The sequence below is a fragment of the Rousettus aegyptiacus genome, unplaced genomic scaffold (assembly GCF_014176215.1).
Source record: "Rousettus aegyptiacus isolate mRouAeg1 unplaced genomic scaffold, mRouAeg1.p scaffold_m13_p_5, whole genome shotgun sequence".
NCBI classification, from domain to species: domain Eukaryota; kingdom Metazoa; phylum Chordata; class Mammalia; order Chiroptera; family Pteropodidae; genus Rousettus; species Rousettus aegyptiacus.
The window spans coordinates 13,178,642-13,194,064 of NW_023416308.1; the positions used below are offsets into that span (position 1 = coordinate 13,178,642).

The window sequence follows — 15,423 nt, forward strand, 5'->3', positions numbered from 1 at the left end:
TACACTGAAGTGTTCTGGTGATATAAGGCATGGTTGTAAGCCAAATTTACTCTCAAATAATTCAGCAAAAAAACAATGCATGGTCCTTGCAATATTCTCACATGCTCAAAAAAATGTGTTAAATGTGTACCATTAAAAATGTTTTATTACAGAAAAAAGCACTCCCCTTTCCTTCTAAAACTCTTACCCCATTTTAATTTTCTTCATAGACTTACTTATTAGTAAATGAAATGTTAAGTGCATGTGATAGTCTACTTTCTCCACTGAAAAGTAAGCTCCTAAAGGGCAGGGACTGTGTTTGTTCATTACCCTATTCTCAGTTCCTAAAACAGTGGCTAGTACATAGGGTATTTGTATTTGTTCGAAAAATTGGTTATGGTTTAAAATAAAATTCTATCATCCTCTCCCCACAAAACACACATATCACTTATATTATGACCCAGCAACTCTAGTCCTAAGTACCCAAGAAAAATGAAAACATATATTCACACAAGAATTTAAAGATGAATGTTCAGAACTAGCAGCATTCTTCATAAGAGACAAAAATTGGAAACATTCCAAATTCCATAATCTGATACAGCCATCCAACAATTACTATTTGATGACAAAAAGCAACTACAGATCCTGGCAACAACATGGATGAATCTCAAAACATAAGTGAAGAAAACGCCAGATACAAAAACTGTATCTGCCACGATTCCATTTTCATGAAAGTTCTTGAACAGGCAAAATAGAAAGCAGATTAGGGGTTGCCTGAGGGTGGGAGTAGGAGTGGGAATTGACTGTAAATGAAAGAAAATTTTTTGGACTGATGGAGATGTTCTAAAACTTGACCGTGGCGATGGCTGCACAACTTTGTAAATTTACTAAATATCATTAAACTGAATACTTAAAATGTTATGAGTTTTATAGTATGGCAATAGGGCTGTTTTAAAATAAAAGGCAGAAAGCTAAAGATAGCCTCTTTTTGTTTGCTGTTTAATTTTTTTAAACAAAAATCAGTATAAAGGGGTGAATGACCCTTTACTTTATAAGGGGAATGGGCATTTTAAAATGGCTTGTCAACCCAAAATAAGGTCCGAACTGCAAAATGTGAGATTCTGATAACTGGTAGAAGCTACTGCCTGCAATTCTCTCCATTTGCCTGGCCCCTCGACTTAGACTAAAAGGGAATTTTCAGAATCTGCATTAGACTCATACATAAGCCATCCCTGCAGCAGTTGGACCTGGGCTTGGAAACCATACACATCAATGCTAGGAATTAAAATAGCATTGCAAATTAGAGCAACAAAGTTTGAATTTGTGTAAAGGATAATGACTGGCTGAGAAACTACTGACTTTCTTGGTTAGTAAGCCCCACCAACTTTTTAATTTGTGAACCAGTTTTATTTCTTACTATAGAATGTAATTCTTAAATGGGGGGACAATTAGGATATGGCTTCAAATTCTCAGTAATTATTTTAGGGGATATATGTAAGAAAAAAGAAAACAAATATCACCTGCTTACTACAGAAATTGCTTACAATAGAAAGAATAATCCACTTAAAAAAGTTTTGTGCATAAACCGTGTTTTTCAATTTCTTAAATGAAAAAAAAACAACAGGGAGGGCCATTTAAAATTAAATGACATATCATAAATTGAAAAAAGTATTTTAGACCTGTGGTTGTGGTAAGTGTTACAAAGAGAAATAACTTAAAGCCAGAGTTCTGAGGAAGCCTTTCTAATCCTCTCAAGCCACTCCCATTCAGACAGGCATCTGACAGACAGTAAGCTCCCTACGGTGTTTTGTTCACTGATGTATCGCTGCACAACTAGAATGTGCCCAGTACACATGCTACTTGTTGAATTAATTAGTGACTGGAAAGCCCAGTGGAGTTAGCTGCTCTATCCAGAATGATCTCATAAGTGTTCTCAGCATGTTACACAGTAATTTATTTCCTTATCAGCCTGTCCCCAATACCACACTGCAACATTCTTGAGGGAAGACAGGAACATGGCCCAGGGCCTGGCGCAGAAGCAGCTCTCTGACTGTTAATGGGAGAGTGAGTTACCCAAGATCACACAATTAGAACTCGACATACAACCTGTGTGACCCAAGTCTAATTAGTTTTATTTCTGCATGTTTGCTTTACACTTCAAGAAGATATTCTGAGAGACTGAGGTAAGAGAGGATCAGGTTGTGCCAGGCCCATTTAATTCAAGGGAATAACAACAATTAGAGCATTGACCAGATATTGGTGCTCAGCATTTCCCCTACATATCTCACTTAATCCTTACAACACTGAGGTGTATATCACTATTTCCTTTCTACAGGTGAGGAAAACAAGGCTCAAGTCACATATAAGTGGTCAAAGTCCATGTTCATACCCACTCCATTGTACAGACTCCTAAAAAGAATATACAACTCTGGAGTGAGGCCTGTGGCCAGGTTGCAGAATGCTGGCCTCAGACAATCTGGTCAAGAAGTCACTTAGTGAGTTGTGGGTTCTTAAGTGTTTATTGTTAGATTGCATAACTCACATATGTCACATTATATATGTATCAAATATTAAATTTTAAGATGCCATCCAGTTTAGCTGTCATCCCTACACTGCCAGAGACAGGAAGGCAGAAAAGCCCTAAAAGCAGCCCAAAGCCCTTCTCCTGCCTCAACTACTTCTTCATCTCCTCTTCTCCCCTTCTTCCCCACAGGCTCTAACAGCAGGGGATGGTTCCAACCTGGAAAGGACCAGGGAACCTTGATATTTCTCTTTCTAGACCAGCATCAAGAACTTTAACTTGACAAGTCAGTTGTCAACAAGAGACATCTTCTGACCACTCCCAACTCTACCACTCATACCTTAGAGATGTCCAGCCTTATCAAATAACCCCACCTAAGGCTTCAGTTGACTGGACCAGAGGTGGACACTATCCCACGCTAATCTTGATTCTCCTCCAGGAATTGGATTCATAGTGCTCTCAGCCTCTGGTTGTCAATGAACTGAAGACATGTACCTTGGGGAAGTGAGGGTCAGCTCTCTTGTGCCAAGTGCATGGGGAAGTGGTAAAGAGCAAAGAAAACCCCCCCAGCTCTGTAGAGATGTAGGGTGCAAGATTTTGTAAATGTAAAAAAGGAGGAAGGTAGTTGTCTTGATCTATTTTCTGGTTCCTGGTTGCAACCATACCTGAAGCTTTAAGTGCACTTCCTATCCCTGTGGTGCCATGAGAAAGATCCCTGATCTTAATCATAAACTCCTCAACATCTACAATCCATTTTCCACAAGGTTGTGCCTGAAACACTCCAACACTCTATCTACCTTTCCACTCAATTAGCTCCAAGTCATTCTCCAGGTCCGAACTTAAGCACCAATTCCTCCAGGAAATCGTCCCAGATTACTCCTCAAACTATCTTAGTCTGCCTTTTATACCCTCTGGTAGCACCCTGCACCTCATTATACTCAGTAAGCGTTATGACTTTTCCTGTTAGACTGTAAATACCAGAGTAAAAACCACTTACTCAGTTCAAAACCACTTATTCAATCCTACCACTTAGCACATAGGTCAGATCCACGCTTAATATCAGTAAATGAATGAAAATCAAGAAACTTAGTAGGGGTAAGGAAGAGAAAGGAGAAGAAAACAACACTATCTTCCTGCAAAAAACAAATTGTTTTGACCCTACCTCCCTCACCCCTTCAAGTTTTTCCTTCTTTCACCTCTTCAACAGGCCCAGGTTGCCTACCTATAACAATCATCATTTTATACTTTGGTGCCAATTCAGGAACCCAGGCTGCAGGAACTATGTGTAAGGTAGCTTGGTTTAACAGAGAAATGTCTATAGTAGTTTACAAAAATCACAGGTTTTGGGGTCTAGACAAATCTGTTCTCCTATGTATTTATTGGTTACGAACCTTGGACAAGTTACCTAAGACCTGGTTTCCTTTTCTGTAAGGTGAAAAAATAATGTCTTAAGGATGAGGATGAGAATGAATTTTACACCACAGCGCTTTAAAGCAAGGCTGGTTTGCAACAAATGTCAGTCAGTCATGGCATATTTTATGCAGACTCCTACCTCTACACACCACTTTCCCAGCTCCTGCTGGGTTTAGTATCTTGCTCTAAGACTAAGAAAATCTGAGCAGGACCTTGGAAAACATCTATCCTGTTGGCTTTCCAATATGTAGGAGCCCCAAAAAGTGAATGAGAAAAGAGAACCTAAAAGGGAGAAAAAGCATCTTAAAGAGTTACATGGGTGGGTGGATGGAGTGGGCTGGATGCAGGGTGAAGTAGCTCTGGGTGTTTACTGGAGAATCTTTTTTTTTTTTTTTTAACTTGGTACATTACTGTACATTAATATGAGCAAGGTGAGAAATAAATTATATATGGTTCCTATGTAGACTCAACTCAGATGCTTTTCATAAAAATCTTTTTATAAATACTTGAGAATTGAGAATATCCAAATTAAATTCATGGGAATGGTGCATCAGTTATAGTTAAGCAAATTAAATTCATGGGAATGGTGCATCAGTTATAGTTAAGCACATTATCAGGGATGTTACAAATATCAAAATTAATTCTTTTCTGAGTTTTATTTGCACTCAAAACTGCTCGGAAGCACTGGATTTTCTGTTGCTCACATAAACTGGTCTCCTCACATCTTTAAGCTCCAAAAAGTGTACAAGAGACTACTTTAGTAAAAACCGAATTAACACTTAACAAGCAAAATTAAGAACGAATCCAGATTTGTTCCCAGTTCTTGAGCTTTTATAGATGAGATATACTACTGCTGGTCCTGCCTTTCAAACAAGTGGTGCAAATAACCTAGCAGAGTTCCAGGGAGGGAGGGAGCGCTACAACAGAGAGTAATGAGGGCAAGTTCATGGAGATGAGCCTTAGAGGAAAGAAGGCAGGACTTGAATAAGGCCCAGTGTTTCTGGGGCTGGGCGTGGGGCATAGATTGGAGGGATGTTTTACTAGCATATTGACAGGATGATGTCTCCAGTGGCGGGACTGTACCATGCACTGTTAAGTTGTATAGAATGCATGTCTCCACCATACATAGCCCCCTCAAAGGCCAATAACAACCCCCAATCAATGTAACAATGACTTTCACCTACAAAATCATGTCCCAACTCCTTAGTAAACAATGTGATTCAGTATTTGGCCCTGTCCATCCCAGCTGACTCAACTACAGCTTTCTCCCTAAGGCACCCTATACTCCTGATCTGATGTGCTGTTTTCAAATTTCTGTGCTTTTGCATGTCCATTTTCCTCTACCTAGTACTTCTCAAAAGCAAACTCCTAGTCATATATCAACCCTCAGCTCAAAGTCTGTGAAATCATACAAAGACAGCCCCACACCACTCAGGCCTCTTTTTTTCCTCACAGCACTTCACACATTCCTTCTGTACAGCACTGATATTACCCAACTCCATCCCACAATCTGTTCTAAGGGACCACGTGACTACTGGCACATAAAAGGTGCTCAATAAATGTTTTCTGAGTGAATGACCTAGTTTTTAAAGACTAAAGAGTGATAGAAGCATAAGCAGACAATGGCTATTTTCTCTTATTGAAAGCATGTATTTTCTCTTCTCCACTCTTTGGTTGAGTGTCACTCAGGAACCAGACAGACTGGGACGCTCACTTCTTAGCTGTGTCCTTGGGAAGGTTAAACAACCTCTCTGTATCTCATTTCTTCACTTACAAAGTAACCACCTTGGAAGTGTGTTTATGAGGATTAATATGTTAAACACACACACACACACACACACACACACACACACACGCACACACAGAAAATGCTGACTAAATGATAGTTCTACTAGCCTGTCATAATCACAAAAGCCTTAATAGGAAAGGATATTGTACCATGAGGAATATAATCAACAATAAAATTTTGGTTGGAACCATCTGTTTTTTAGGAGTTGAAAATCAACAAAAACAATAGCTTGTCTAATATTCAATACCAATCCCTTAGTGACCACTGTCTCCCTTGGCTCCTTGGATAATATGCGCCCCCTGTTCTCTAGTCTCTGACCACACTTCTGTTGTCCTCAGTTGCTTGCCCACTATTGACACCTAGTCAGACATTCCTTTGGCTCTGTTCTGACATTTGTTTTCTCATCTTGTCCACTCTCAAGATTTCAATTAGTATCTCTAGGGAGATGACACAATAATCTCTCAGTCACATTCAAAAAGTGTTTCAAACTTATCCAATGATCAAGCATACAGTTTTAATTTCTCCTCTCATGCCCTTATTTCTTTTTTCCTGATTCTTATACATCTCACTAGTCCTCAGGTTCCTCTTCCTTTGCCTACCTCTTCAAATATTTGCCAGAGTTACTGCTTTGGTCTATTTTTTCTACTTCAGTGGCTCTTAACTTTTCTGGGATAATGAATCCCTTTGAAAATCTACTGAATGCTATGGATTGTCTACCAAACAGATGGACATAAACATCTGCTTGCAATTTCACCTAACCAATAATCTCAAATAATAATCTGTGCTCATTCCACTTACACAAATTTCCATCTCCAGGTTCTACTTCCCTGTTATAAATTTCAAGATGCCTTCTGGATATAGCCTAAATGGCTTACAGGCACCATAAACTTAATATGAACCATAGTTCACTATTTCTCGCTAACAAATCTGCTCTGCCTACAGTATTCCTCCTCGATAATGGCACAATCTTCCCAGGCTCCCAAGCTACAAGCCCTGGAATTAACAATTATGCCCACACCCAATCAACCACAAAGCCTTGTCTCAGAAATCTCTCTAGAATTCAAATCCCACCTCTCAGCCTCCTTACTCTTTTAAGATCACATCATTTCCTTCTTCCCATACTTACCGTGATTAAGTCTTTCTACCACTTTTCTAACAAGAGCCCATTACTAACTCTGGCTTTATAAAGCCTCCATTTGCTACCTTCCACTGCCACTATCTTATTTCACCTCTAGTTACAACAGCTTGATTCCCCTACCTCAGTTTTTTATCATTTTCACCATGTTGATCTATTGTCCTCCAACACTTCAAAACTGACCAGATGACTGCCTTTTCAAAAACATTTTTGTTTCTCCATTGCACAAATATACCATGAAACTCAATTCTGCCGTTAGAGTTCTCTAGTTTGGCACCTAAGTACTTATCCAGGATTAGATTCCACAGCTCACACTGTCTCTTGTGCCTATTATCTGTCTATCAAATTCACACCCACTCTTAAAGGCCCAATTCAAACTCCACTCTTCATCTTTCATATCATCCACATAATGATTAGGAAAGAGCGGTGCCCAGAAAAGGCAAAATTCCTAATGAACTGATTCAGGAAATAAAAAAAACCAATGCCTGAATATCCTTAAATCCTTCTGGAAGCATCATGTTTTAAAAAAATGTTGCTATTCAAGTATTAACATTTCCATCAAGAAGCCCTCCATGAAACCAGCACTGTTAATCAATATCTATTAAATGCTAATGTACTATGTAGCATTAAATTTTTTAAAATTAAGTTTATTGGGGTAACATTGGTTAATACAATCATATAATTTTCAGGTGCACATTATCATTTGACATCTGTATATTCTATTGTGTGTTCACTACCCAAAGTCCAGTTTCCTTCAGCCACCTTAAATTCTTACTAGAGTATATCATCAACCTGAAGATAGAAAACTATAATCTGGACCCAGGATTCTAATTCCAATTGTATCTGTAATTTGGATTCATTTAGGAAAGGAAAATTACTTGGCATTTCGCTTGATAGAGACTTAGGACGTCAAGTTTATCATAGTGATAGAAATAGTTATCAGATATAAATCATCTTCAGACTAGTAAAAATCCTATCAGATAAGGAAAAAATCCCTTCAACTGAAATGTCCTAAACCTAAGATTTTTTCAGTCCATATTTTAGATGTTAATTTTTTAAAAGACCCGAAGGATATGAGGGCAATTGGAAGTCTCTCATAGTGAGACATGTTTACTGGCATACTTAACCATAAGGTGCAACAGCAATTGGATGTATGTAAGAGAAGTGATACTGCAAGGAGTACTTTCTCTGTTACTTTCTAGGGCTTTTATTTCTTTTAGGCCTGACCTAATTTCTCTGTTGGCACCTAAGCCTCTGCATTCACGTTAATTTTCACAGTTGTATGCTGTGAAGCATTTGCTCCTGAAGAGAATGAGAAAACTCAAGATTCAAGTAGTCTTTTTTTAAAAAAAAGAATTCTAACTTTTCTATCTAGCTAATATATTTAGTAAAATATGCTGTGACATTTCTAAAAATATGACCATTTAAATTTAAATATGTGTCTGAAATAGATTTGCTTACAACAGTAAAATGTGCTAAAATTCTAAAATTATTGGTAACACTATTCCACAGTAGGGTGTAATGGAAAGAGCTACAGCATTAGAATTAGGATCTCATTCTACAATCTCAAGTCTGACTCTTTAGTTGTTTGACCTTAGGAATTGGCTCCACCTCAAAATATTTTCTCACCTGAAAAAGGGATATCACCAACTTTCCCTCTCCTCCCTCCAAATGGCTGTTCAAATAAAATGAGAAAGTGTACCTAGCACAGTACCTGCCACGAAGTGTTCAATAAACATTAGTATACTTCCTTCATTCAACATAAAAGACACAGTCACAAGAAAATTTAAGTGTAAGGGAGTCTACACTTCCAAAAGTCTTCATCAGCATAAAACGCTACAGCTAGCTGATTCTAATAAAAATATGTAGATTAATGAGGGAGCCTACATGTGACTCTGCAAAACCCCCATTAAGGCTGCATATATACTGACCACTAATACATTAACAGGAAAAGACCACAGTAATTGTGCTATATAACGTCTGGATGCATTTACGCTGGTAAGAGAGCTCACTCGGGATAAAGAAAAAAAAAAAGGTCAAATTCGGCTCAACTCCAAATGACTCTTTAATAAATCAGGAGAGCGATGCTGGATTAGCCTTCTTGAAACTCAAAACAGTACGATATTAAAATCCATTTAAAGACTTCATGAGTGAAATATTCCACAACTAACACTGGTGTCACTAATGCTTTTTAGAAAGCCAGCTCAGGAGAGTACCATTAGCACCGAGATGTTTAATGAAAGCCATTTGTGGAAAACAGGCGAGAGAAGGAAAACATCATTTTGGTGTTCTACACAGAAGATGAAGCGAACCGCGCAGAGGATCACAGCTATCCCCACCAACGACAGGCATCTGAAGGAATTCCGGCTTTACCATCGGATGTCAAAAAGAAGACCACCATGCTGGTAAACTGGGGGGCGGGAAGGGAGAGTTTTTCGTTCCCTTCCTGGGGGTTCTAGATCTAAAATCCGCGCTGCGCCCGGGTCCGGGGAACCTTGAGTCCTGGCCTCCGCCCCCCGCGCCCCTCCCCGCAGCTTGCAAGGGCCCGCTGGCGAAGTGCAGCGAGCTACATTCAAACCTTGACCAGCCCCGGGGCCCCGCCCGAAGCCCCAGGCGCGCGGGTCGCGACGAAGCCCCGGGTCGGGGGCGCGGCAGCGCGGGAGGCCCAGGCGCAGAGGAGGCCGCGGTTGCGTCCGCTGCGGCCCCGAAAGATGGGGTGGGCGAGCGCGGCTGGGCCTGCGGGCGGGCGCGGACACTCACCACACCATGCCGTAGGCGCCCTCGCCGATGTACGAGAGGTTGGTGTAGCGCGGCCCCACGTCGAACACCTGCCCGCGGACCATCTCCGGGCCCGCGCCCGCCGCCGCCGCCGCCGCCATGTTGGCTGCCGGGCCGCCGCCGCCGCCTCCGCCGCGCTGGGCTGAGCTCGACGCTCCGCGGCCGCCGCTTGGCCTATGCCGCGCCTCCCGGAGGGATCGCGCCGCCGCTGCTGCAGCTGCCGCTGCTGACCAGGAAGGAGCAAGGACACCGCTTAGGAGAGCTGGAGAACAGATAGCTACTCGGACCGACTGCCTGCCTGACTGACTGACGGGCGGGCCGGCAGGCGGAGGGAGGGGCGTGCGCCGAGGAGGGCGCCGAGGCGGGGCCAAGCAGCGTGCACGCGGATTGGCTTTCTGCGGCCTAGGGGCGGAGTTGCGGGGCCGGCGGAAGCGGTGAGCTCTGGGCAGAGGGAGGCGACGGCGGCGGCGGCTGCGGCGGCGGCGGCGCCGCCAAGCCCCGCGGCACCGCCCTGTACGGTCACGTGTACTAGCAGGAGTCTGCGCGGGAGGCGGTGTTTGAGAGGCGGGGCGTCTCCGAGGCGTCGGGACAGAACCCACAGGACTCATCATGGGAAACGGCAAGAGGTAGGTAAAACCCCTGAGTAGGTCCCGATCAAGCCTGAAAGCGACCCGGGACAGCGCGTGAGGGACGACAACCTGCCACAAACTGGCTGCCAGCCTGGGCCTTTGCGAGACTGTGGCCCACACACAAACTTAAGAGGCCTCGATACCAGGACAGAAACCAAAAGGCATGACCGAGACTGAGAAAGACATTTGCATACTGAGAAAGTTGAAACACAAAGGTGGGAGGATCAGCTAATCAGACAGAGGTTACTTCAACAAGTATTCCTTGACCACCTACTAATTTCATAGGCATCCACCCTCATAGAAGTTACATTCTAGAGAGAGGAGACGGGCAAATCAGTATATTTAAAGCAGAGTAGGGGCTAGGGAGTACAGTAAGTCCTCACTATTGTGGAAAGGTTCTGAAAATGAAAGGAAGTATAAGCAAACCAATTTACCACAGGCTAATTAATATAAATAAGTTCATATGACATCTTATCAACCTTTATAATCCATGTTATTTGAGGACCTGCTGAAGTAGGTTGAGATACTAGAGAAAGACATTGAGATTCAGAGACTGAGACCTAGATTGGTACAGAGGGACAAACTTAGAGGACATACTGAAATATAAATGCAAAGACGGAAACGCTAAACCAAAGCGTCAAGATCTCAGGAAAATGAGACATACACACTGAAGCTAAAAACTAGTCACACACAACAGAGGTTGAAAAATAAAATGAATCCTGAAGCAGTTGAATGCCAAGAATAGCTAAGACAAGATAAAATGATCCAGCCACTGTTTCTCAACCATTTCCTATACCATCTTTGGAGGGGGAGAAAAGGTGAAAGTCCTGGTTGTCCAACACTATGATCTTGAAAGCAGTCAACTCTGAACTTCCAGACATCAGCAAAGATCAACTAGTCAATCTAAGAGGTGAATAAGCAACTTTTTAGAAAGCTCTGTGGGAAAGACATATATGGCGCATGAGAAAAGAAGGTACTAGAGCCAAAAATTACTCCTTTGAACTATATTTAGTCCATGAAGCAGAATCCAGTTTAGAAAACACCTTATTCTTATTCTCAGTTAGAAGAGGTCGTTGCATCTTTATAAACAGACCAAGAATAATGGAGAGTAATATGAAATTAAAACCACGATAACAAGTAAAATTCATTGGTCAAAGCAGTAAAAAGCAGATTAGATATTGCAGAAGAGCAAATAAGCAATATAGCAGATAAACATAAGGAAAATTCGAAGTGATAGAATTCTTTAAGAGAGAGAAAAATGGATAGGAGAACATCATGCAGATTCAAATGATAGGCATCCTCCAAGAGGAGACAGAGCAGATCAGACAGAGGCAATAATTAAATAAATAATTAGAGGCAATAATTAAAGTTATAATAAAAGAAAACTTTCCTAGGTCTAAAAAGATCTGAGGTGGAGGTGGAAAATTGAGTGAGTTCACTGGGATCTAGAAAAATTAAACTGAAACCAACTTCAAGACTTAATCTGGAAAAATTCTTAAGCTTCAGGGATAAAGTATAAGCACTAACAGTATCTGGTCAGAAAGAAAAAGATTATTTACAAAAAAGTTAAAAACTGGTTTCCTTCAGATTCCTCTTCTATAATAATTTAATGCCTAAAGGAAAATGGAACAAGATTGACAGCCCTCTGAGAGGATAGGTTGTAATCCTCTTTGAATGGTTTCATTCGCTCTGATGACTTTATTCCTCCCAGATCTTTAACCATTGCTCAGAATATCTCGAACTCCAAGTAAGCATGTCCCTTGGAAAGCTGCAAATGACATCCCATAGGTGCTTCGACTCCACGTATCCATACTGCCAATAGTTAACTGCACGTGTTCTGCACTCACGCTGCCTGAAGGTTTGAATCTTGGCTGCTCCACCTACTACCTGTATGACCTTGGCCTCAGTTTCCTAACTCTTCAGATGAAGATCATAGTAGTATCTACCTCATAAGTTTGTTGTACAGAGTAAATAAGACAACATATATAAAGTGCCTGGCACATAGTAAGTATCTAATACATGCTATCTGTTGTTTTTATCTACCCCACCCAAACCTGTTCATCTTGTATCTGCATAGCATCACCTTCACCCAGATACTCAAGCCGGAAGATTGGGTATGATCCTGAACAGCTCATTTTACCTCCCGCCAAACCCCTCCTCCCAGTCAACCAATCACAAATGCCTGTAAATCCTATTTCTTTAATATTTCTACAGTCATCGCTACTCAAAATGTGGTCTTCAGACGAGCAGCATCAACATTAAATGGGAGTTTGTTAGAAATGCAGCATCTCAGGCCCTACTTCACACCTACTGAATCATGATCTCCATTTTAACAAGATCCAGGTGATTCATAGGCATATTAAACTTTGAAAAGCTCTGTTTTAAATGTATCTACTTTATTCCCACTGCCATTCTTTTGCTTAAAGCCTGCTGTTTCAACTGTCTCAGCTAGGCTAGTAGTCCAGTAGCATAAACTCTTCTGCGGTCAGTGTTGCCCATCTCCAGTGGCTTCTTTTGTACTCAATCTTTCCATAACAAAATTGACCATGTCACTCGCCTTCTCAAAGCAAATCAATGGCTCCCCATTGCACTCAGAGCAAGGTCTGTGCTGACTATCCTTCCACCCCAACTCCTTTTACTCTGTCCTCCTTTACTTTCCATGTTCCGGATAGACTGGACTACCCTCAGTTCTCTCCTGTCTTTGAGTCTTCGCCTGTACTTATCTCTCCACTTTTCCAGTATTTGTGGGCTTTTTTTTTTTAATTCCTCCCCTCCAGCCCCACTTCCACCCCTGACCTACGGAGGTGGCTGTCTCCCCTTAAGAATTGGATCTTTGAAGGCACATGTTCAGGGCACATCCGGGGCCTGGCGCGCCTGGGGTATGGGCCGTGGTTCCGCTGGGGCTCGAACCCAGGACCTTCTGTGTGTAAAGCAGATGTGCTAACCGTTACTCTGTAGAACCACCCCATTTGTGGACTTTTTAAAGCCACCACGCTATCATGGCGTGATGCATTCGACCACTGATATTCTCCAGAGAACTTTTGCCTGGTTCCATGGCCACTAAGCAATCTTATGATTAGAGACTGGCTTGGCTTCGCTTGTGGTTTTCTGACAGGTGGAGTGCACTGACCAGAGGACAGCATTATTCAGGTCCTGTGGTAATTACTATTCATTCTAAGGTGGGTTTTAGTTATACATCGGTTTCTGCTGAGTCAGAGTAGCATGAGCCAGTTCCACAGGGAAAAATTATCCAGCAGTCCCCAACCTTTTAGACACCAGGCGCCAGTGCTCCTATGAGAATGTAATGCCTGATGATTTGAGATGGAGCTGAGGTGGTGATGCTAGGACTGGGTAGCGGCTGCAAATACAGAGGAAGCTTTGCTCACTGGCTGGCTGCTCACCTCCTGCTGTGTGGCCTGGACCTGTACTGATCTGCAGCCTGGGAGTTGGGGACCGTTGATCTAGCCACAGTGACAACAACAAACTTCTGGAAGCACAAAGCTGAGAACTAGACTCTGGAACACTTAAACCAAACTAAGCCACTATTAAAGTATAAGACCCTACTTAGATGACTAACAGTCCACCCGAATGTCTTACTTATTGTTACTCTATAGAGTGCTAACAGTTCACATATCTGTAGAGTCTTAGAAAACAATGGACATCTGTCGTTTTTGCCTGCCTAGCATCAACTCCTCCTGGTAGCACAACCTAATTTTCCATTGGTAAACTGTCTCTTCTGCGCTCATGAGTAAGCATGTGACCCAGGGCTCCCCAATCAGAGTCACAGATGTTAGTTCAAAGGGTGAGTGTATGACCTGATCCAGGATAATGACACTCAGTCCAGATTTTTTAAGAAACAATTGAGAAGGGGTGCTCCCTTTCTGCTGGTATGGTAGGGCAGTGAGTACAAGTCTGGGGCCAAACACGCCATGATGTGAGAAATGCTCTCTGAAAGTGAAAGTGATGCAGGAAAAGCAGAATCCAGATTTGGAGACAATTTCCTGGTGACATAGTTTGAGGCCGTATTCAGCTGAGCCTGGACTTTACAAGTTCATGAGCTAATACATTCTCTCTCTCTCTCTCATTTTTTTTTTTAATAAAGTCAATTTGAGTTAGATTTCTGTCACTTGGAACCACAGAGTTTCTGACTAATACCCTACCCAATTAACTCCCTTTTCTGCAAAAATTGCTCAGAATTGTATAATAAATCACCAAGACATGAATCAGAAACTCATGAATGATGAAATGAGAGAAAAGAACTGGCAATGAGCCTTGAAACAAGCTAAAGATAGAGAGGTAACTGAATAAAAACACCACTCAGTATAGACTGTTTGATGCTGATAAGTCGAAATAATTGTTACTATGGTAACACAAAATGCAAAAGAAGAGAAGGAGGATTTTTTAAAATAGCAGGGTTTTTAACTTCAGATTAACGCAATGAAAACTAGAAAGGGAGAGAGGGTAGAAAATGCCAGGCCCTATGTCTTGTTTTACATAAAGTAGAGATAAAAGTTATTTTAAAAATAGTGTAATGTTATGTATTTTTTCATTGTAAAAAGCTTTTTCTGGCATAAAAAGCTTTATGTATATGTTATAAATTATTACAGGAGGCAAAGGGGAAAATGTAATTTATTCAGCAAAAAATCAACAGTTCTGCGTCTGCGTCAAGAAGTGTACTAGACACTTTCTTCACATTGTAAATGGAAAAGAAATCACAAAGAATCATAAAAATGGTGTCAAAACACCAGAAAATGTCATAATGGAAAGTAAGACTAGGTGTAACAAGGAAAATGTAAATAAGGAAGAAAATGTAAACTACAATTTCTATATAAAAATATGAAAATCTTAGATCAGATCAAAGGGCAAACTCTGAATGTGTACTCTTGTTAAAAAAAGATGTGCCAAAAATACATGTAGTATAAAAAGGCATTGTGAAATCAAATGCACCAAATGACATAGCAATACAAAACAGGAAACAAAACCCTTTAGAAATACAATACAATTAATAGAAACAGTTATAGTAAAATATATTACTCACCACTATCAGACTGTGATATATAAAATACACAAAAGTAAACAGTTAACAGAATAAGTCATAAAAATACATGTTGAGTTCTACATTTACATAAAATACAAAAAAGTATCCTATATTGGACCACAAGTTTTGATAAATTCAAAC

General features: G+C 41.1%; 1 protein-coding gene across 1 annotated transcript in view; it reads right to left on the reverse strand.

The window, feature by feature from the left end:
* The window catches only part of MAPK1 (mitogen-activated protein kinase 1), an 81,921-nt gene extending 71,992 nt beyond the window's left edge, over positions 1–9,929 (reverse strand). The window contains exon 1 of the mRNA XM_016120119.2: positions 9,598–9,929. Coding sequence (XP_015975605.1) covers positions 9,598–9,716 — 119 coding nt within the window. The 5' untranslated portion in view covers positions 9,717–9,929. The remainder of the gene's footprint in view (positions 1–9,597) is intronic.
* Positions 9,930–15,423: the final 5,494 nt, after the last annotated feature.